Source organism: Choloepus didactylus, chromosome 2 (assembly GCF_015220235.1).
Source record: "Choloepus didactylus isolate mChoDid1 chromosome 2, mChoDid1.pri, whole genome shotgun sequence".
NCBI classification, from domain to species: domain Eukaryota; kingdom Metazoa; phylum Chordata; class Mammalia; order Pilosa; family Megalonychidae; genus Choloepus; species Choloepus didactylus.
The window spans coordinates 53557939-53581863 of record NC_051308.1 but is presented as its reverse complement, the minus strand read 5'-3'; the positions used below and the strand labels follow the sequence as shown (position 1 = coordinate 53581863).

General features: G+C 43.4%; 1 protein-coding gene across 15 annotated transcripts in view; it reads left to right on the top strand.

The window, feature by feature from the left end:
• Window positions 1-1428: 1428 nt before the first annotated feature.
• PFKFB2 (6-phosphofructo-2-kinase/fructose-2,6-biphosphatase 2) overlaps window positions 1429-23925 on the top strand; it is a 35223-nt gene continuing 12726 nt past the window's right edge. For 5 of the 15 annotated variants that reach the window (XR_005215091.1, XR_005215090.1, XR_005215089.1 and 2 more), the window contains exons 1-15: window positions 1588-1720; window positions 2790-2888; window positions 8371-8496; window positions 9017-9113; window positions 9554-9620; window positions 9758-9832; window positions 10201-10257; window positions 11164-11288; window positions 13515-13722; window positions 14140-14286; window positions 15055-15159; window positions 15898-16027; window positions 16802-16864; window positions 17060-17124; window positions 17800-17979. Coding sequence is in view for 12 of the 15 variants with exons in the window: in XM_037824839.1 (XP_037680767.1) it covers window positions 2810-2888; window positions 8371-8496; window positions 9017-9113; window positions 9554-9620; window positions 9758-9832; window positions 10201-10257; window positions 11164-11288; window positions 13515-13722; window positions 14140-14286; window positions 15055-15159; window positions 15898-16027; window positions 16802-16864; window positions 17060-17124; window positions 17800-17979 (1524 nt within the window). In the remaining 3 variants the exon portion in view is untranslated. The other 10 variants (XM_037824844.1, XM_037824848.1, XM_037824841.1 and 7 more) reach the window with 10 other exon arrangements.

The window sequence follows — 23925 nt, the reverse complement described above, 5'->3', positions numbered from 1 at the left end:
TCAAGAACGACCAGATGCTCGTGACTGGACTCGAGTCGCTGCAACAAACATTGACTCATTGAGGTTAAGGGTGCTGGAGGACTGACCTGTCCGCTTCAGTGGGACAGTGATTTGAAAACGTTGATTTGCCACTTCAGAAAGCACAGTATGAAGTCAACATCTGGGCCTAGGGTAATTACTACATTCAGGTGGTTGCAGTAGAAGGAGGAGGGAGGAAGAGGATAGGAACAAACATGTGTCATCCAGGCTTCAGTTTAAGCCCTGGGCATATCAACCTGAAGACTCCATTCTGGTCTTTAGTATAACAAGTACTGGTGGTAATCGGGGGGAACGGGATGGAGTGAAAGAGGCACATAAACACTGAATTTCAGAAAACTGATAAAATCATTTTAGATTATACGGCCATTTTCCAGTTCTGTATCTCTAGGACCTAGGACTGTGCCTAGCAAATAAAAAGCACCCAATAAATACTTAACTGAATGGATAGTCAGAGTTGTATAAGCACAAAGAAGGCAACTGTAACATACAGGGAGTTATAACAAGCTTCAAAGAGGAGATACTGTTTGAGCTGTTTGAAGGATGAATTTAATTCTCAGGTTAAGAAGGAATAAAGACAATCCTGAGTTTATCTCTCTTTTCCAAGAACTCCATACTCGTTATTTTATTTTATTATTTTATTTATTTTATTTTATTGTATTTATTTAATTTAATTTAATTTAATTTAATTTTTTTATCCTGGATTCAGATCAGCAAGTCCCGTTTTCCCTGGAGTGGGTTTATTAATAGAATCAATTATCAAATGGGCCTGGGGCAACTATGAAATCTGTAGTTCGGTTGGAATTTGCAAACTAATCTTCTGTGTAAAAGCCTTCACTTCTCTCAGCAAGTTATGTGAATCGTTTGCATCTTCACACTTGTCAAGACCTAAGTTTCTGTTGAACTACTTTTCTTCCTTGGTCGTTCAAGTTGACCGTAAGTGAGATGACCGCCAGATACTGTGTGTGTGTGTGTGTGTGTGTGTGTGTGTGTGTGTGTGTGTGTGTGTGTGTGTGGCGGGGTGCAGCGGCTAGAGATAGAAGTTCTTTGGAGTATGTGGATAGGTCTAGGGAAGCTTCTGATTCAGTGATCGGAGTAGTTGATATTCTTGGTATGTCGGAAAGCACTCTAAGGTGTAATCAGCTCAAGTGCTGTGGTGGCTTGCTCTAGTAAAGCACATTCTAAAGCTTAAGTTACAATTTATGGGTCTAACGAGGTACAGCAGGGATCCAGGAATGAAAGCGTTAAACCTTCACAGCGTTCTTCTGTCACCTAAAGCCTGCAGCCTATCTCGGCGGTAACAGATTAGTTCTATCTCGCGAGACTTTGATTAATGCTTTTTATCAACTCCGCCCCCAGAGCTAAGAGTTGCCAGGCAACGAGGCAACCACAGTGCAATGAAATCTGGGAACTTGTGATCGTTCCCCTTCACGGTTCCATCCACCTTCAGGAGTAGCGTCATCGATTCCAATTTGAGCCCCGCCCCCTAGAGCCTGCCAGGCGCACGATTGGTCAATGATTCTCTCCAGGTGAGGACCAGCGCGGTGGGTGGAGGCAGGCAGAGGAAAGTGGTTTGTCAGGGATTTCTGTGCCCGGCCCCGGCCACAGCCGTCCGCTCCGGTCCGCTGCGTTACTGGGGAAGCGCCGGGGCCGCTACCGGGAGGAATCTTTGGAGGGATTATTGGTGAGCGGCAGCTGCGCAGCGTCTGGAAGGGGCCTGGGCGGCTGCGGGCCGCTTCTGTGCACAGGGCGAGGTGCGGGGCGATGATGCCTTGCTGTTCCGGGAACTCCCAGGACCCGAGGCATTGCCGGGAGTGGGGACGTTCCTGGTCTGGCAACTGCAGCTGTTGTTTGGGCTGAAGGATTTGTATCGTCAGTGGAGGAACAGCGCAAAGTCCTTCAAGCAACAGGACCTTCTGTCCGCACGAAACCCTTGATGTCTGGGTTTAGTGAGTGAGTTCGAGGCTCGCATGCACCGGGGCATTCAAGTCAGTACTTAATATTCTGCAGGTGACCTTGGGGAAGTCATTTACCACTTCTCTGCGTCCCACTGTTCCTTCTATGAAGCGTGTCCCAAGGGATAGATGGCGAGAGGCTGCGGAGCCGGGTTTGAGAATGAGAATACCAGAAGAGAAATGGTGATGGACTAGAGCTATCTTACGGTCCGGTTACAGTTTTTCCTGCAGGGACCAAGTTTGAGATTTCCTCACTTCTCTCATTTTTTTCCTGGGCTGCTATTCCTACTATTGGAAGAGAATGTTGGAATGCTGGAATGAAGACTACTTATTGGGCTAGTTCTTGATAAATGAGCTTGAACTATTCCCCTCCCCCTTCCACTACTCGTTCCGATTATTTAGGTACTTACTTTAGAATCTGAGGTCCGAAAGGAACTTCGACAAGCCACTTAATGTCGATCAGCCTCGGCTTTTCAGTCTTTAAAATGAGCAGAAGTAATAATGATAGCAAAAACTGCCTTATTATTGGATTGAATGAGGGAAGGCTTGAAGGAAATAGTTTAAGTGAATATAAAATCCTGCGCCAGGTTGTAGCGCAACTCTCCTTACAGGTAAGGAAACAGAGAGCTTGGGAAGTTCATGACTTATCCAAGGACTCAGTTATTACGTGGAGAAAGAGGACTGGCCTTGACTCTTGGCTCAGGGTTTTTTCACTTTTACCTCACTGTTTCTCTTTGTTGAGTTTTTAGATAGCTGTCTTCTTCCTTCCCTCCCTTACATTCCTTTTGTCCCCTCCAGACATCTCCTGAAGAGCTGCTATGTCTTCTTCCTCAGAACAGAACAACAATAGTCATGAAATCAAAACCCCAAATCTTCGAACTTCAGAGAAGAAATGTTGTGAGTTCTGGGAAAGAGAGGGGGGTCTACTCTTTCCTGGGATTTTATCTTGGGAAGATAGTTATAATCTTAGACTCTGCTGCTTGGTGGGAGTGAGAAATAATTTTTTGATAAGAAAATGTAAAACAAAATCTCCAGGGGGGAATTTCATGTTTGAAACAAGTAGACCCAGTGAAGTGTCTGTCCTTGGGTCTAGTCTGTTGGTGTAGCCCAGCAATTTCTTGCTACTTTCTTTAACTTTCCATCTCCCGGGGGTGGGGGTGGAGTACCTGCATACTCATTTGACCTTGCAAGTTAGGGCAAGCATTATTGTACACACAGTGAGGAAGGCAGAGGAGCAGGGTGCAGGCAAGGGCATGTGCTATGTTATCTTTCCCTTTATCTGTTTAGCTAAATTTTGGACATGTGCTGCTCACTGCAGAATTGCAGTTAGGAGCCAGTGTTTCCTGGCTGGCCTCACTCCTAAGGGCCTCAGGGGAATCAGCCCTGACATTTGACTTCCCCTGGTATCTTGGGACCTTGCTTTTTCACAAGTTTTGCTCTGTTCTTTGCAAACTATTTTCCTTCCGGGTTCGCTTCTCTGTGGACAGGTTTCAGGTGACCATTTTCATGCTGGTCTTTTAGACAGCACTCTTTGCAGAGAGATGGAGCATCATTTCCTAGGCTCCATACATCTGCAGTTTTAATCATCCTAGTAAGCTGCATAGCCCAATCCAAAAGGTTCTTCGCAGCTGGTCCCCGAATGTTGCTTTGGGGAACCACAAGAAATGCTAACTCTTGCCCCTGCTTCCAGATTGCCCCTCTCTTTGGAATCTTGTGAGTCAGTTCTTCTTGCTTTAGTGATTTTATAGATATATAAATATTTCATATATATATATCAGCAAGTGGAAACAGCCAACCGGCACGAGACTGGGAATCGTCTCATGTTCAGAGTCTTCCCTGGAGCCTCGATTTTGATATCACAGCCTTGTCAGTCTCATAATTAATGATGATAATCTCCCTTCACCTAGCACCACTGAGGCTTGCTGGAGTTTGGACTGCAGCAGAGACAGCTGGTTTGGATGTGATACTGGTGTTGGTATACCTCTATGATTAGGCGCTCCTTTCTCTGCCAAGGCAGGAAGCCAGGTACTGAGGACAAAATATACCATGGGAGATAACTGTTATAGCATGATGTTTGAATGCAGCCTCTGGAGTCAGACTGCCTGGGTTTGAATCCTGGCATAACTTCTTAGCTGTGTGCCTTTGAACAAGTTGCTTATCCTCTCCAGGCCTCAGTTTGCTCCTTTATCAAATGGAGATACAAATAGTACCTGCAAGCATTAAATGAGTAAATATAGTAAAGCACTTAGAAGAGGTTGGGTACGTAGCTAACATGTTATTTAACTGCCATATGTTATTTTTCACAGGTATCTTTATCTGCATGTTGTATTTATTCCAGACACATTGTATATAAATTGAATTATACTCTAAATGCTGTGGTGGAAGTTCCCTATTTAAAAGAGCCCCATGAACAATTATTTTTTCAATAAAGAATGTTTTTTTCTTGTTTGATAATATTGTAACCCAGATTTTGGGTTATGGGATGCATCTCTTAAAGGGGGTGCACCAGTGTTACTGGGAGGCCTGATTCCAAAGGAGCAGACAGCTGGGGGGGACGGGGGTGGCATCAGTAATTGTGATAATTGTGGGAATGGGGGGTGGGAGGTTCTCTGACCTGAAGGATGTCCAGTGTCAGTTCTTCTAGCTCTGCTTTTTCTCCACACCAGGACTCTCTCCTACCACTCCTTCCTAACTCTTCCCTGAAGTTTTTCTTCCTTAGGGATTTGATTAGTTGCCGTCTTTTAGGTAAGCAGTAATACCTGGTCTAGTTCCTGTCCCTGAAGCTCTAATCCCTGCTCTGGGCTCTGATTTCTTTTTTCCAAGCTCCACCCTCTACTTCAACCAGCTTTTTCTCCCTGGCAGGAGGCATCTGGTTGTCCATCATTCATTTAACCTACTCTCTTCTCGCCTCATGGCTTGGACTGTGACACTGTTGTAGCCATAGTCAAGGGAGAAAATGCAGTTATAAGAATATGCATTAGTTTATGTTCTTTTTTTCATTATTTACCTTTATCTTGGAGCCAGATCCCTAGGCTCCATAGTGTTCACATCAGCATTTGCTTTATTAATAGCTCAGCCAGTATTCCCTTGCTGCTAATTAGCCTTGTGTTGGCTAACTTCAACTCTGGGAAGTGACTGGGTGTCAGGACTTCAAGGCTGAAAAAAATGACTTCAGGGAGCTGAAAACTGCCAAAAGAGCATTACTGGGGACTTCAGCTGTTCCAGGGAGGGAGGGTAGGGGGAAGCCAGTGACTGAGGCGCCTTTAAGGTTCCCAGATGATTGGTTTCAGGGTTCTATGAAAATGCAGGAGTGGGTAGCGTGGGAGGGGGTTATCGACATGATTTGCTTATTTGCTTTTTCCTGTTGAAATTTCTCTCTTTCTTTTATTTTTTGCTATTTTGAGTAAATCTGGACCAGACAAGTTCCTATGTGTACCTTTCTGTAATTACAAAAGTGGTACATGTTCATGAAAAAAATTGAAACAATACAGAAAGAAATCAAGTGAAAAGTAAAAAATCTCTCACAATTTCTCCTATCTCTGTTCTATTCTTTCACACATCTTATTCTGGTGTGTTCTATTAATGAAAATAGCTTGGTACTGTATATATCTGTTCTGTGCCATTTCCTTTTTTCTTTTCTTTTTTTCTAGTTTACTATATTGTGGATATCTTTTCTATTTTGGTAAATCCAGATTTACGTTATTTGGCATAGTATTGCATTGTATGGCTATTACTAGCCTCCCACTGATGGATGTTTAAGTTGCTTCCAATTTTCCACCATCACTAACAATGCTACAGTGAGCATCCTTGCACATACACCTTTGCACTTTTGTTCTGGTGATTTTTCCTACAGAAATAATAGGACAAAGGATAAACATATTGGGAATGTTGCTCAGTATTACTAATTTGCCCTCCAAAACAAGTTCTTTATTATAAGCTGTTTTTAATATTTCAAAATGCTTGATGAAAATTGGGCATTATCAACTATAGCTGTACTGCTTAACTGAAACATCAGCTTTCATAGTGTTAGGTTATAGTCATGAACTTGGTAATTTCATGCCTGCCAATCAAGCCGCAGGAGAAAATTGGCAGTTTTATGGTTTCTAATGAATAAAAATAAGATAATTACTAATGAAATGCACTTTAATGGGCAGCATATTTCAAAATGTAGTTCCTATTTAGAAAAAATAATGGAAGAAGACTTTGGTAATGAAAACAGTTCTCCATTGTGTGTCAAGGAAGGTGTTACATTGTTTCTGAAATTAATCAGTGTGAAGTATTTACTATATAAATTAAGGTGGTGGGGGTGGTTTTGTTTTTTGTTTTAAGAGGCAAGACAGACTGTTCCTAGTCTTGCCCATGTGGCAATTGGAGATAGGAAGTGTGGTTTTGTTTTGTACTCCAGAAAAAGAGAAGTGCTGGTTGCGTGTGCAGGGGTGTGCTAAGGGTAGAGGTGGGAGGTAAACTGCTTGCTGGAGGGCACTGTGAGGAGTCCTTGGTGGCCCTTAGTGGCTGTTTTTTTCTTCTTAGCCCTCTCTGTCCAGCTTGGTAAACATGGAACAGCTGGTTCCCTCCCAAGATCAGCTCATTTTAAGCTTTAGAGAGGGTAACAGGTCCTTTGGAGGAAATACCTAATTGGTTGGAAGATGTGGACAAAGCAGGTCTGGATGCGGTACAAGTAAATGAGCCACAACATGGGAGATTGAGAGGAGCATGGCACTGAGCTGGAAAAAGTGAAGACCCAGGGGATTTTAGTACCTCAAATGAGGCAGCTAATCCCATGCAGTTATATCTGCCCCTGAAGGGTCAGAGATCAGGGATTAATGCCAGTTAAGGCTGCAAGATGGTATTTGCTATGCCTTTGGGTTCCCTATTTGGGTAGGGATGAAAATCACCCTGAATACATACCTTGAAAGGTACTCCTGCCTGGGTCCAGGGATTTCTCATGTGCATAGTGGGTAAAGGACTAAAAGCCGAGTCCTCTGACCCCTAGTTAGGGCATCCACCCCTCCCTTACCACCAAGGCCACTCTCTTTGGCTGCCAAGTACTTCTTACTAAATACCCTTAGGAAACTTCCCCCCAATGTTTATTCTCTACCAGGTCCTTCTGCCCACTTCTCCATTGAGATTTTTTGTCATTTCTTCCCCAAAAGATGAAAGATGAATTTTCCATGCCAATGCTCCAACTTACTGAATCGCCTCTCTTAGTCTTACAGGGTCACCTTGTCCCAGGGCAGAGGAAAGCAGTAACTTGCAGGGCAACCTCTAACAGTAGTGCAGAGAAGCGGAAGGCAAAAGCCTTTCTTTCGTTTTCCCATCCCTGTGCAGGATCTTTGTTCATAGTTGCCAGGCAGAGTCTGAGCCCTCCCAGATTATCTCAGTTTGGGTTTTGGCCCAAGAAAAGTGGCTGGCAGCAGTGTGGATTCCTCTCCTACCACCACCCTATGACGGGATGGGTAGGAAAGAACCAGCCCTGTGAACAAGCAAACAAGGAGTTATAGTCTATTTTTATGGAAAAAAGCTGCTGAGGAAGCCACAAGATCTGGATCTGAGTTCTAGCTCTAACCTTGACCCATTATGTGTCATTAGGCAAGTCACTTGACCTCCGAGCATCTAGTGTGCTCACCTGTCCAGTGAGGTACATCTCACCGAGCATTCCTGAAATATGTTTAGTGAGGAAGGGCAGAGTAATGACTGTTCCTGCTTCTAAATTGCATTATCTTACCTTTATATGGACCACTGAGACAGGCTGGCCATGATGACCAACTCTACCATGAAGCTTCTTAAGGTCTATTCAGAACCTACAGCAAGTAGGCTTTGCCACAGTCTGAATGTCACTATGGTTTAGGACTTCTGACTGAAGGAGGGACTTGTGGCCTGAGTGCAAGGGCCAGAGCAGCTTGAGGCAAACTAATTCTTGCCTGTGGCTATGAAAGGAAGGATGGGATCCTCAGGATAGAAACTCTGCTGGACTTATTGTAGGAGTCAGCTCAGTTCTGCACTGGTAGACTCTCTAGGCACAAATCCTTCCTTCATAGGTATTTCATTCTTGTGTTGCTAGGCATTTTTGTGTTAAGGAAAGTGCCTTGTTTCTTTCTAATCATTACCACTTTTTCCCCCCCTTTCCACCTTGGGGACCTCTGTGAAGACCTTAGACATGTGGGAAAGAGACTTTCTGGAAGTCTGCAGGTCCCTTTGACTCTATTTCAAGAAGGTCCACCAGACACCTCCTCAGTTTGCCTTCCCAGTCTTCCTGGATCCTTTCCTTACAGATTTATAAGGTTTAAACCAGATAATGACTGTGAAGTTTCTAGCCCAGAGCATGAACCTTCATAGACCCCTTGATCATTTAGTTCTGTTCTGTTTCATTTCCCTCTAGCATGGGCCTCGTACATGACCAACTCCCCGACTCTCATCGTTATGATTGGCTTGCCAGCCAGGGGCAAGACCTATGTGTCCAAGAAACTCACACGCTACCTTAACTGGATTGGGGTACCCACCAAAGGTAGGTGCAAGTCACTCATTAGGAAGGGAAATGATTGGTTTCTGGGCCTCATAGGCCTCAGGGAGACTTGTTCTCTCTGGCGCCAAGGTTGCATGTTTCTCCTGGCAGAAATAGTGATTACTTCCTGATTTGTTGGATTTATTCCCTCTTCCCAGACTTGTTTCTTCCTGGCCTGGGCAGATTGGCCCAGTATTTATGCATGCCTCTGATAGGAGGAGAATAGGGTTTCACATTTTCAAAGCACTTGCATTTATGTGTCATTTTGTCTGATCCTAGCAGTAACCCTGTGAAATAGACATAGTGGCTAAGGAAATTGAAAGTCAGATAGCTTAAGACTAGTCCAAGGTCTAGTAAATTGAGGCTGGAACCCAATTCTTTGACTCTCAGTCTGATATTGTTCCCAACATACCATGGTGCTTTTATTTCAATCCCTTGGCCGCCCTGATATTAGGCCAAGAAATCCTCTCTTGTGGGGCTGTTGTATTGTTTTGCTGCTGAAGGGTTTGGGTGTCTCCTGCAGTGTTCAATCTTGGAGTGTATCGGCGTGAAGCAGTCAAGTCCTATAAGTCCTATGACTTCTTCCGGCATGACAATGAGGAAGCCATGAAGATCCGCAAGTGAGTCATCTTCTTTAGGCCTGACCTCTGGGTCAACTTTTTCTCCGCTATTGTGAGACTGGATGTGGCAGAGTTTTGGTTTTTTGTTTGTTTGTTTCAGTAAACATCTTGTGGGGATTTTAAGTGGAAGCTATCTGATGGGCTGGTCACTTGGGGTGTGGGCAGGTAGAAGAATGGGGCTCAGGGAGATGGTTTTATGCTTGTAGGCTAAGCCTAAAGAGAGATAAGACATGTGCATCAGGGCAGTGGGTTAGGATGAGGCATATAGGAAGGTGTAAAAACCTCTAGTGGGGAAGTTAGAAGGTCCAGTCTGGGAAAAATTATGACCAGTGGGAAAAACTAAGTGGGAAGGAATGTGACTCCTATAGTAATCCACCTGTTCATGTCTCTGATTACAATCAAGCTTTGTGTTGCCCCACTCCTCTTTGCTCTCATGGCAGACAGTGTGCTCTGGTGGCGCTGGAAGATGTTAAGGCGTATCTCACTGAGGAGAGTGGGCAGATTGCAGTGAGTCTTACCTACCTCTTCCCCTTCTTGGTCCCCATACTTTCAGCAGCCTGGCTGCTCAGACCCACCTTGGGTTTGCTGTGGTGGGATTCCGTATCTCTGTCCCCACTCATTTACCTTGAATGCTATGTTCCCAGGTGTTTGATGCCACCAACACCACCCGGGAGAGGAGGGACATGATTTTGAACTTTGCCAAGGATAATTCCTTTAAGGTAGGCTCTGACGCCCATGTTGAGGGAAAAGCGATGAGTAGAGGTAGAGAGTTAAGAATGGGAGAGGGGATGGATCTGTTTGACTCTGGTGGGTGAGGATGGGATCAGATTATCTGATTTTCTTCTTTTGGGGCATACCCCCAATCTTGAGTGTTTTCTTTCAGGTCCTTTCTCAGACCCTTAGCCTGTATGTTTGAGGCCCTGGGGATGTGGTAAGAACTATTTTGAAATGAGTAGGTCTTGAAAGTCACTTTCATGAAGAAAATCCTGGGAGATGTGGTGGCTGGGGTGGGGTAGGTATGAGCATGTGCTCTTAATTAGCAGCCTGGCCATATTTGACTTGTCACTGCCCTCTCTTCCCTGGCCAGGTATTCTTTGTGGAATCTGTCTGTGATGATCCTGATGTCATTGCTGCCAACATCCTGGTGGGTGATACCTCCTAGCCCCCGCCTGTATATCACCTCCTGTTCATCGTTTGTGCTGTGTGTGTGTGTGTGTGTGGGTGTGCGTGTGTGTGTGCTGCTGGTGGTGGGGTCAACTGGGTAAAGAAAGAAAGAGATAGACATGTCTAACATCACAAAGTGATCTTTTCTATCTGCCAGAGCACCATTTTGTTCTTTCACACTTTTCCCTTGGGAGAGGAAAATGAGTCTTTGAGGAATAAAGTAAAGAATTAGCTGTTGAGCAGATGTCAGGATTTGGGATTGTAGGAGTCATGGCTGGGTGATATGGCAGCAGTTGGGTAGTGAGGCTTAGGCTACATCAGTATCTTCCTTATCTCTAAGGACTGCCTTATAGGAAGGTCATCTGCTCAGCACTCTCTGCATTGAGTTCCTTGTGCCCTGCGGGGTCATGGGATAAGACAGTCCCAGTTTGATGTGCTTTGCTGTGCTGTGTAGACCCCTGGGCATTGTATCATGGTGATGCTTTCCCAGCAACTTAGGAACTTGGGATCATCTAAGGAAGAGGCATGTGGTCCAAGTCAGGAATGTATCAGCTCAAGTACCCCATTTAGAATGGGAATGGGGGAAAAACTGTATCTCATTCTGTTTTCTCGGGAAGATGCACAAAGAAATTGAGGTCCCAGAGCAGCTTCAGCTGTGTGACTGCCTCTGTCCTTCAGCCAGGAGCAGGCACATGACTTCCCAGTTGCCTTTCCATTCTTGGTTGCCAGGGTCATGCGGCGAGAGAGGGAGTGCTCAATGAAAGGCCAACACTAGTGAAAGGCCACCTTTGTGGACTTCTTATTTTTCTTTTTTTAGCAGTGGCTATTTGTGGGAGGGCTGTTGAGGGCAACCTTGACTAGGCCCTTGCTCTTCCCATGATTTCAGGAGGTAAAGGTGTCGAGCCCCGACTACCCTGAAAGGAATAGGGAGAATGTGATGGAGGACTTCCTGAAGAGAATCGAATGCTACAAAGTCACCTATCAGCCCCTCGACCCAGACAATTATGACAAGTAAGGTTTGAGACCATGGTTTGAAGGATTGGAGGGGGCAGGGGTCTCCTCTGGGAAAAGCGTATTTCTTCCTCTGTCCCCAAACTTCCTTCTGACAGTCCAGCCCTATAATGTTTACATCATTCAAGAGAAAAAAGATAGGGATTGTGTGGCTTTTATGTGGGTTGCTTATTATACTTGAACACTGAAATGTTTTTTTAATCATCAGTTCTTCCTCTATCTTTTACAGCAGGATTTCTCAACCTCAGCACTATTGACATCTGGGGCTGGATAATTCGTTGTTGTGGGGGGCTGTCCTGTGCACTGTAGGATGTTTAGCAGCATCCCTCCTCTGCCCACCAGATGCCAGTATTAGCTTCCATTTGGGATAACCAAAAATGTCTCCAGACATTGCCAAATGTCCTCTGGGGACAAAATTACCCCTAACCCCCAATGTTGAGAACCACTGCTTTAGATAAGTAGTTCCAAACTAAGGTGTTGCAGGACACTCTGCAGAGATGTGTCACCAGGTTTTGACCAATATTTAAAGTTTATTGTATAACACACACAAGTATTAATATATGTGTAATATATTATGTATTATAACACATATGAGCTATTACATATAACATGTAATTATAATGTTTTATACTATATCATATATAATATACACTACCTGTCAAGGAACATGCCTGGCTCAGAGAAATCTAATAAATACTAGCCAGCATCACTATGGCAGTGTCTATCAGCAAGGTGGTATAGAATACAGGTTAACTAGTTATGTGTGAGGCATAAGAGCCATGGCAAAATGTCAAGTGCATGCCGAAGAAAGATGGTGTGCACATGGAAACCTGTGAGAACATGGTCTTGTGAAAGCATAGTTGGGGCCGTCAACAGCTTTTTTCAAATAAAGATACAGCCCTGAAGGACAAGCGGATGACAAGACAAATGTGCATGACACACTGTTAAGACTGCTGCAGGGGTTTGCTTTATGTTTTGAGTCTTTTAGTTCCTTTAGGTGGGTTGCCCAGAATTCTACTATTTGGGAATGTTCCCTTAAAACAGAGGTTGAAAACCATTGCCCTAGATATGGCATAATGGTATATTCTTCAGTTATCCCAAAGCCCTACATTAAAAAAAAAAAATTCTAGAAGAATATATATACACATACATATAGATAGATAGATAAATAGATAGATAGATAGATATAGATATTATCTCCATGGTAGGGTTACGGGTAGTTTTTATTTGTATCAGTCTACCTTTTTTTTCTGAATTTTTTGTTAATAAGCACTTACTGCTTTTATAGTGAGAAAAATTAAATGATGCCTTTGAAAAAGCTTGATGAAGTAGATGCAGGGAGAGCATGGAATGGCTTTGCCACCTTGTTTTAGTTTCTTAGGCTGCTTAAAACAGATACCATGAAATGTGTTGGGCTTAAGCAATAGGAATTCATTAGCTGATGGTTTGAGTCCAGGAAAATGTCCAAATCAAGGCGTCATCAAAGCAACACTTTCTTCCTGAAGACTGGCTGTTGGCAATCCTTGGCTCCTCTGCCACATGGCAAGGCACCTGGTGGCGTCTGCTGGTCTCTCCCTTCTCTTTCGGGTTTTGTTGATTTCAGCTTCTAGCTTCTGTGGCTTTCTCTCTTTATTCATTCCATTTGTAAAGGACTTCAGCAGTAGGATTAAGTCCCATCTTGAATGAGCTGGGTTGCACTCTAACTGAAGTAGCCTCATCGAAGGATCCTATTTACAATGGGTTTATTCCTACAGGAATTGATTTAAGAACATTCTTTTTCTTGGGTACATATAGCTTAAACCACCACATGCCTCCTACCCTTACTGCATCACTGGTGGTGCCATATTTTGGCCTGGTCTTGACCGCCTGAGATGGGTATTGTGTTTCCCACCAAATTTTGGGGCTATCAAAATCTTCAGGTCATCTTATCTAGTCCCTACCTGGAAGCCTGAGTTCTGTTTATCATATTTATCTAAATTGCATGTCACAGTGGAGGCATTCAGGAAATGGTACTGACTGATAGAAGTTTAGGAATTTTTACTTGATCTTAGTTCTGAAGGGTAATTCATTTCTTATAATTTGATTCCATAAATGTGAGCAGGGATGTGACAGAGGAGAGAGGAAAAGCTGTTATAAGCCTGCAAGTAATTATAGAAATCCTTCCTTTCCTACTGTTATCCTCAGATTTTCATATCTAAGGGATTTGGTTTTCTTCCTCTGTTCCAGGGATCTTTCTTTCATCAAAGTGATAAATGTGGGTCAGCGATTTTTAGTGAACAGAGTCCAAGACTATATCCAGAGCAAGATAGTCTACTACCTCATGAATATCCATGTCCAGCCCCGCACCATTTACCTTTGTCGGCACGGAGAGAGCGAGTTCAATATCTTGGGGAAGATTGGAGGTGACTCTGGACTCTCAGTGCGGGGAAAGCAGGTGAGTAGCTGGTCAGTGGGCTGGGGTTCCTGGCATGGTGGAGGTCATCTCTTATCACCTTCCTGGTTTCTTCAATCCCATGTGGGCTTAGACTGGTTTCAGATATTCAAGCAACTGTTTTTTAAAAAAATGCTTTCTTGCTTACTGATTTTAACTCTACTGAAGTCCGGATAATTTGGAACCATTTCTGCTGTGATCATTCAGCCATCACATATTTATTGGGCACTACTTGTATCCTTAGCCCATTACAGGGTGCTCCAGTTGAATCATTTCCTCTTTGGTTTATAATAACTATGTAGCACTTTACCTTTTGACCATGGCCACACGCATTGTCCTTTATAGGCAGAGTTAACAGTCATGTGTGTATGTACGTAGGTGTGTTTTCTTTCTTCTTTAATTTTTATTTTCAAACCCCAGTTTGCTCAAGCTCTAAGGAAGTTTCTGGAGGAACAAGAGATAGTGGACCTCAAAGTGTGGACGAGCCAGTTGAAGAGGACTATCCAGACTGCCGAATCCCTGGGGGTGACTTATGAACAGTGGAAGATTCTGAATGAGATTGATGCTGTGAGTAGGAAGTTTTGAGGGCTAAAAAGCCGATGAGTCTCCTGTTCAGGCAGAAATTCATGAAAATCACAGTTTGGGAGTTTTATCTAGAAAACTAGAACCACAAAGTTGAAATTTTGAGGAAGCTGAATCTATAGCCAGTTCAGGGATGGGAGAAGGAAGTGGGGATAATTGTACTCCCAGTTAGGGCTTCCTGCTTGCCTCTAGCACCTGTGCCAGCTAGCCACTTCAGCTCCTGGGTAGAGTGGGGCTGCCAAGGACTCATTTTGTTCCTTTGTAGATTGTCTTCCTGGGAAACAGAAGTAGCTCTCTACTCACTTCTTTAATTTCTGCTCAGATCATTTGGACAGCTATTCTGGGAAAGTCCTTTCCAAAATTTTTCTTGACTTTCTCTGACCTTGAGTACCAAAGAAGGCATTTCCTTTTTCCTTCCTTCCTCTGAACCCCCTTTAATTTCCCTACTGCAAGAAGTCTCCAGTCCCTCCAGTTTCCCCTTCTTTTCTTTTCATGCTGTTGACTTTTTGTGATCTTTAAGTTTCCCCACAGTTGTTGGAGAAAGTGGTAGCTTCAGCTAGAGAAGCTGCCCACCCTCTGCAGTGGCCTTCACCCCACAAGCCCCACACCCTGGCCAGTCTACTGCAATATGAAAAAAGACTCAGCATCATGCCTGTCACATACTAAGAACTAGTATTTTTCAAGGTCATCTTCATTATTTGGGATGGGGCTGTTGGTCAGTCTACCTCTTCAAGCCAGTGTGGCTCCTTGCAGGGTGTGTGCGAGGAGATGACTTACGCAGAGATTGAGAAGCAGTACCCAGAAGAGTTTGCCCTTCGAGATCAAGAGAAATATCTGTATCGGTATCCTGGTGGGGAGGTGAGACTCCCTGTATATGGCTGCCCAGCCCTTTACTTGCAAGTTAGCTTTAATTTGGGGGAAGAATTGAATGAGATCTGGGGGGACTAGAAAGGGGTGGTCTGGGGCCATTTAGTTTATCCTTCTGTCTTTGGCTCCTACTGTGTTTAATTTGGCTTAGGCAGTCAAATGCTTCATTAGTTTGTTAAGATCTCCAGGGAAAGGGAGTGTCAAGTTTCAATGAAGATTTTCTCTGTGTTGAGTATGTTGTAGAATCAACATGATCTTCACTTCTTTTCATTCCACTCCCTCAATCCCACCCACCCCTCCAAGCAGGTATAGTCACTGAGTAAATATCATTTCCCTACCATCTTTGTTGTTTTATGCTGTTTTCTGGTGTAAGTAGTGTCATACTGTAAGGATATGCAAGGCCAAAGTAAATAGCAGAGGTCCAGGGAAACTCCTGGGAGCCTCTTGATGCCTTACACACTGCCTATTAATCTGTGGGAGAATAAAAACAGACCTCCTCTTCTTGACTTGTAGTTTTCTTGATCTGAATCTTGCTGTTGAAAGTTCTGAGTATTCTCAAGAGATGCCAGGGTTGGAGGCACTTAGCAGGTGACACAAAGTCCCTGAGCCTCCGGGAGGAAAGCCAGCTAGGGAGGAAGGGAAGTGACTGTTAACTCTGGGATACAGTCACCAACCCAGCTGCCGGCTGGAGCCTTGTCTTCTACCAGCCTTCCCCACTTGCCCCCACAGTCATACCAGGACCTGGTACAGCGGCTGGAGCCTGTCATCATGGAGCTGGAACGCCAGGGCAATGTCCTCGTCATCTCCCACCAGGCTGTCATGCGCTGCCTTCTGGCCTACTTCTTGGATAAGAGCGCAGGTGCCACTGAGGGAAGGGGCTAGGGGTCCACATCCATGGGGGGAGGGCTGGATTTGGGGTAGCACCAGGATCCTTGGCAACCAGACTTTCCCCTCTTCTAATCAAATTGGAGTACATTCTCAGGCAGCAGTGTAGGACTCCCGGTAGCCACTGAGTCAAGCACTTGCCAAATTTGCTCTGCTGATACAAAAGCCCCAATGGAGGGTGGCTGCTGCTGGAGCTCCTTGGTCCTGCTTCGCTATAGGACTAGCATTGAGTTGAACTCCTGGCAGGATCAGGAAAGTGGTTGAACATTCCCAGCTTGTTACTTTGGCCACTAAAAGAGTGAAATCTTAGAAGTGCCTCCATCTTTTGGATTCAGAACAGGGTGTTTTTTTCTGGGTGGAGAAGTGGGGAGGGGCTGCTGCCTTCCCTGTTACTTCCCTTCCCTTCTTGACATATCTGAGCTGCTGGGAAGGCTGCAGTTGATCTCTATTGTACCCAGGTGGGCCACAGTTTTCAGTCCCATGGAGCCCTGGCTATAGCCCTTATTCCTATTTTCATTGCTTGAAGGATCTAAAATTCACTTATTTACTTTCCTTGCCACTCAGTAGCTTGGGTGGCTTCTTTGTGGCTCTGTTAATTGTTTGGTGGTTGAGGGAGGTGTTGTTCAATTCTATATGGTGGTCAGGGTAAAGAAAACTCATTATAAGCTCCTTAGATTGTCTCTCCCACTAACTTGACCTTACTCCATAATACTAAAAGACTTCCCTCCCCTTGTCCTTCTGCTTTCAGATGAGCTACCATACTTGAGGTGCCCTCTCCATACCATCTTCAAACTTACTCCTGTGGCCTATGGTAACTATGAGCTTAGAAGTTGGGCAGGAAGTGGGAATTAAGGAAGGTCAGGATATTTCAATTTTCTCTGGTTTGTCTAGAAGTTCAACTTCATCACCCCATATGTTTTATGGTATGCTTTCCCATACTAAAATTGAGGAATTTTTCCTTGGGCTTTTTTCCTAAAGCCCTCTTATCCTCCCTCTATTTTCTCAGGTTGCAAAGTAGAAACAATTAAACTCAATGTGGAGGCTGTGAACACTCATCGTGACAAGCCAACCGTAAGTATTTACCACGGATGGACACGCCAGCTGCCCTGCACCTTGAGTTTTTGAACCTTTGTCATCAAGAGACTGGGGGTTCTTTTATGTACAGAAGGAAAACAAATCCACAACTAATGTCCTATGTAGTCTTCTTACTTTCAAAAGGAAGAGCTATTGGAATTATTAGTTTTTTAGTTAGCACCTCTTTCATGAGTCTTAACTTTGAAAGTTGGCTCCTGCAATTCCAATGAAATACGGAAAGTATTTGACTGAAGTGAAATGCAGTTCCCATCCCCCCACCCCCACCCCCACCCTGGAAACTCTCCCATTAGAAAGCAGGGTCCAGTGGAGCCTGTAAAGTAGAGTCAAGAGGTTTACATTTATTCCTAGGTCTGCCCTGGTAATCTGTATGACTTAAATTTAAGCCCTTCTCTGTGATCATAAATAACCCCCTTCCTTTTTCTGGGCCTGTTTCCTGCTTTGGAGTATCATGCTCAATGAACTTCTCCCTCTGCAACCCTTTTAGCTTCCTGGGGCTAGGAGACCAGGCCATGTCCCATATCTTATGAGAAACCCTATCTGCAGAGGAGCATGAGTGAGGGAAGCAGTTGTCATTATAAACATTATTTACACTTTATGAGTAAGCTTTTGGCTTGGCTTTCATTTGTGTGGTATCCCTCCATTTCTAATCAGAACAACTTCCCCAAGAACCAAACCCCTGTAAGGATGAGAAGGAACAGCTTTACGCCTCTGTCCAGTTCGGATACAATAAGGCGTCCAAGAAATTACAGTGTTGGGAGCCGGCCCCTCAAGCCCCTCAGCCCTCTCCGTGCCCTGGATATGCAAGAAGGGGCTGACCAGCCGAAGACCCAAGTCAGCATTCCGGTGGTGTAACTGTGTGTTTCCTTCCAACCCTGGCCTCCTGCCCTTGTCACTAATCACCAAAGAATCATTTAACTTCCAATCTACCTGCCCCCACCCCACCCCACCCCACCCCGCCATTAATCTTAACACAGAACATGAGGCCGCCATGTTTCCAGACCAGCTTTAGCTATTCTCCCTTTGAAACATCTTCCCACCTGGGGGCAAGTGGGTCTTTTAGGACAGGTCTGCAGATGGGGGGTGGTTTGGAGGATGAGAAGGGACACACTCCCCTGGGGTGATTGGTACAGCTGGGCTGAGGCTAAGCATGCCCCATACACTTACCCTTGATTCTTCTTTCTGTTCCCTGGTGTTGAATCACTAATGTCCTTGTGTGGGTGAAAATGGAGGTGGGGCAGAGGGGGCACATACCAGCCCATTGTTCCTTTGCCTTTGTCTTTTTAATGTGTGTTTTACCTTACTTGTCAGTAATGTATGTTTTATCTTACTTACCAGTCCTTACTTGCCTACTTTCTTCTCCCTCTTTCATCTTCCCTTTAGATTGTCCAGTGAAATGCATGGCATTGTGGTGTCTGTCTGGGAAGGAAGGGGAGGTTGGCGAGAAAGAAGACTAGGCTCCGTTATTGCTCCCTGCAGTGGGCCTAAATGGGTCTGGACTCAGGGAGAGTCTTCCCTTTCTCTCTCCTTTCTTCTCAAGCTAGGTCCTACAAGAGCTGGCCCAGGCTACAGAACATTCAGAAAATGCTCTGGGGGCATGGAAGTAGACATAGCCTGAGAGTTCTTACCTCCTTCATGAGAAACAATCCTAAGTCTTCCTTGTCCCGGGAGAAGTTGTCTCTGAGTATGTGGAAAATGTCTTGAGTTGTTTTCTTAAAACCTGAAGAGCCTTTTGGCTGCAGTGGAACGTGGTTTAGGAGGGTAAGCTGGTCTCTAGCTCTTGCAAGGTTCTTGTCAGGCAGTTAGATTTCTTCTCCAGTGGCTTCCAGACTCTTTGCCAACCACAGCCATTTCCTGCCAAAGCCAGTGACCTCTGTGCTGTTTAGAAGGACAGAGCTAGATTCAGGAGTCACCACGGACATTTCAGTTGCTCCAGGCAAAAGGCAAAGAAGAGTTCACTAAAGCTGCTTATTATTTTCTAGTAATTTTCAGCATACTCTCCTTCTTAAGTCAAAATATAAAATAAATTTGCAGGCACAATTTTTTCCCCAAATATGGAAAAACCCGGTGATGAATTTGATCTCTCTTATTGGGAGAAATACCCCACAGCAGTCCAAGATTTCCTCCTTTGGACCCTGCGGGGTCTGGCTCTTGACTGTTTATATTTATTTCCCTCTCTTTTGGCCCTTATCTATTCACTATGTTATTTTACTTTCTCTGTGGGATTAAATAGGAAATGTTAATAGCAGGAATTCTTAACCCCTGGGTGGTCTTATAATTACTCAGCCTACCCTCCCCACCCCCATTTTGAATGCAAAATGTACATTTTTCTGGAGAGCAAGTCTAGAGTTCTTATGAGATTTTATGAGAGGGGTGATTCCCCACTATACAGTTATGAGCTGGCTAGTCTTTTAGGGGTAACCAGTGAGAACAAGTTAGCTATTTGCTAGGGTGTTTTCTTTCTTTGTTTTGGTAACAGAACACGTTTTGTTGTGGTTCTCATCTAAGAGCGTTTATTAGAATCCTCTATAGCATTTTTGAAACCTACACATGCCTGGGTCCACTTAGGCTTACTGACTCAGACTCGTTGGGAGTCGGATCTGGAGATGTATGCCTTTAAATAACTTCTCCGATGATTATGAATCATACTCCAGGTTAAGAACATCATTTTATGAAGTTGTGTTGAAAATATTGATCATAGGTACTTGGACAGAGCTGTCTCTAGGAATTCTGACTTCCTCCTGGTTCTGAAAGGACAGTTCTCTGGAGCTAGACTGAGCAAATCATGGTATTGAATGAAATAACTCCTTAGAAGGCAGGTTCCTGTATTTTAGAGAGTCATTCTAGGTTCTAGGTCCATCTTTAATCCTTCATGTTGCAGTGTGTTATGGAACAAATCATTAAATTAAATAAATGCCCTTGGATAATAGCTGGGAATTTAAGCACCCTGGAGAGGGTTATTGGGGTAAAAACCGTAGGATGATAAAGGTTGTCAGTTCAGGCAAACAATCCCTGACCTTGTGTTCTTTATTCTTACATCCTTAGTAGAATACCACAGACCATTTGCAAAGTCAGATTGAGTAGATTCTTCTCCAAATTGTATCCAAGACTTAAAGAAACTGGATATTATTGCTTAGCCATTACACAATGCGTAGTTAGTATCTTTTTTGTAGGGTTTTGGGCTGGGGTGGGAGTTGTGGTGGGGGAAATGATACAAAGAAGTAGAAGAAAACACCCTTGCCTTGAAGGAGGTTATTTTAGAGGCAGGGCTTATAATCTATAACAAATGAATATTTGCAAAAGGGTAACACACTGAGGCTGTAAGTGTTGACTCTGGGTTGGAGAACAGATTTATTCTCCTGACTTTTCTCTTGTCCTTTGGCTGTGCGACTAAAGGAGCGAGAGATGGGAATGGCCCCTGACCATGTGAGAATGAGAAGTGGTATAGGAGGTATAGATGGCACTTTCATTTAAGGTCACTTCATGTAGCTTTGCTTGGCTGGTGGCATCTTTGTCACAAATAGGCATTCAGTCCTGTCTCTTGATATGAGGTGAGGATTATTCAAAGAGCTAATTGAAGAGAAGAGGGAGCACTTTGCTCCAAGGATTTTGGATGTGAGCTGTATCTTCTCAGCGAGAGAGGAATTCTCGTATGAAATAGCATTGTGCTGCCCTGCTATAAACTCCAGTTTTAGAGACAGGCCACTGGAATGTCGATTCTGTTTCAGCATGCTGATTATTTCTTCACTCTCCACACTTCCCCAGTGCTAGTCCCCCCAAAGAGGAGCCTTAAGTAGTCTTATCCTCGGAGAGGACTTGACAAATTGGAACTTGACAAGAATTTCAATACCGTTCAGTTTTTAGAGTGAGATCCCTCTAGAGAAGATTCAGCAGGAAGAAGCCAGGAGGATATAGCATGGAATAGAGCCCTTACCAGAAATTCCAGAAAAGTCTTATCTCCCATCTTTTCTTTACTGTCCTCCTTGCCTTTTCTTCTTGAACCAATTGGTAATATATACATATTACTATGATTGTGTCTACATCACTTCCCATACAAAGAAAGGATGGACTCCAGAACACCCTTTGCTGAAGCTGTAAGTTTTGTTTTGAGAAAAATAGGTGAAGACTCTGGCATTTAATTCACTGGTATAAAATGGAGAAAGGGTATATTATTTTCCTTTTTTCCTTGCTTCAAAGCTGAATGAGGAATTTTGTGACAGACTTGAAAGAGAAATCTAAAGCAGATTTAGAGAATGCACTTCTGTTCCTATCTCCTAAACCCCAAATTGTAATTTATCTCTAATTTTACTGTACTGTCTTTGGTTTTGTTTTGTTTTTACGATAAGTTAGAAAGCAGTGTAAGAAAGTCTTTTAAGAACATGCATTTTGTGAGGGTTCTGCACTGTAGTATTGTATTTTTTTTTCTGTTTCTGTTTTTTTTTTTTTATCTGTTTTTGGCAAGAAGTTAGAGTTAGAGATTCAATATAGTTGTATCCCTAGTCAGAACGATTGAGTTTTTCATTGGAGGTTCTGGGTATCCCTCTTTGTACCCACATGTGATCTGTAAAAGCACTGGCATTTTTAAGAATCATATGATATAGGTGTTTGGAAATAAATCTGTCTTGTGGTTTTCCTGTGAACAGGAGATCTAAGTTCCAGAGAAACACATCGATGCTCCTTGTAGCCAAGGGACAAGGGGAAAAGTGTCCAATAATTGAGAGAACTATATCTGAGTTATGATGTCTTAATCCACATTCCATGGTCTTTACCATGCTCAGAAGCCAAGTTGTGTGTTGTCAGGAAATTTGATAAATTTTACCCAACTCTTCCAGTATGCATTTTGACTTGTTTTTATTTTTAAATATTATTTTTAAAATACATAACAACTGAGCCAGGTTGCAACATTGGCAGGGTAGATCTCTGACTTCCCTTAGAGGTGACACAGACATCAGAAATATGTCTAGGAATTTAATTTAGACTCATCATGTCTAGAAGACTGTCTCTAGTGGTGCCTGCATGCTGACTGACTCTGCTAGGGTCCATATGCTGATTGATTACAGGTTCTAGTAGCATCTGTGTGCTGACAGTCTGCCTGTTTTCCAGTTGTACCGATTGGTAATATGTGCACATTATTGTAATTCTGTCTGTAGCATGTGTCCTACAAAGACAGAAACTAAACACACCACGTTTTTTTTAAAGGAGGAAATAATGTACACTAAGATTTTTAAATAGGCATTTCTTTCAGAGTAATGGCCAAATTCTCATCATTTTGTAAAAGGAGAAAGTTGTACATCGCTTATATGGTAGTTTGTAAACTCAGCTAAGGCAATGCCTGTTCAAAACCTGGAATTGTTCCCTGTTCTTGAAATCCTCTCATACAATCCCCTGCTTCATGGCAGGACTTCACATTCACTATCTGTTTTCAAACTTGCCATGTCCTCAACTTTCCCTGTTATAGAATGTTATGTTCCATTAAATAATTCTGCTGTTTTTAGTCTGCCATGCATTTGGCTTTTATCCCTAATCTAATAAATAAAAATGCAAAGGCAATTTTGCATTAAAAATTGATTTTAAGAGGCAACAAAAGTATACCTTTCACCGGAGATCTGTGACAAATATTTACCTCTTCAATATTTTTGTTTCTGAATTCCTTGTGTACTTTTTTTTATTGTGTCAAAGTAACAAGATCAAGTTATTCTGATATAGTGATGGTTTTGCTGTGGCAAAAGCAAAGGACTGATCACAAGCTGTGCTGTTGGGAGGGGAGTGGGAGTGGGGCTGAGCTCTACTTGATTGAATGAGAATGAGCTGGGTTGGGAAGCCAAGGAAGAGAGTTCTGCAGATTTCCTAGGCACAGCTCTGTTGAAAGAAGGGACCTAAGTTGAGTCTTTAACAGCATTCTAATTTAATGTGGTAACATTCACACAATATGCCACTCAGATCCACATAAAGTGTCTGTAACTGTATTTGAAATGTGTTTTTTTTTTTTGTGTGTGTGTGTATGGAATGGGTAAATAAAATTGTTAAGTAATTTGAACCTATCAGAAGGCTTCTGGGTTTTTTGTTTTCTGTTTTGGGTTGTATTTTTTCCCACCTACTCCCCTACTCCAAAACTGCCTCATGCAGCACAGTGGTTGGTGGATCCTGCCAAAGCATGTTTCCCAGTGTGATTGAGGTCCTTGTTGTAGGCATGGCTCTCTTCCACCACCTTCTGGAAAAGATGGGAAGGACGTGATGGAAGGCATGTGAACTTCTGTAGGGGTTTTTGTGTATCAAAAAACTGCATTTGACCACAGTGTGCTACAACTCCCAGTAGCAACATGGAACTCAAATTATCTATTGTACAGGAAAACTCTGGAGACCTCTTAGAATTTAGTGCGTTGTTCCTTCTAACAAAATTATCTGCTCATTTCTTAAGAGATTATAACCAAATGTCTAAAATGGCATTTTGCTTCTTTTGAACAGGAATTACAGGTGGAATAGTTGCATCATTCTCATTCCTTATTCCTTGTTACCCTAAGATCACAAGACCAGGAGCTTGTTAAAAATTCAGAATCTCAGGCCCTATCCCAGACCTTCTGAAACAATCTTATTTTAACACAATCACCAGGTGAATCTTATGTATATTTAATATTTGAGAAACACTGTTTTAGGGAGAAGAATTTCTCATGAGGTAAAGCATTAAATCCCAGCTTATGGTAAGAAGTTGATTTCAGCTATGATGCCTGCTTTCAGAAAGGACTGGGATAACTGTAACGATAGAGAACCCACCTCAGAAGC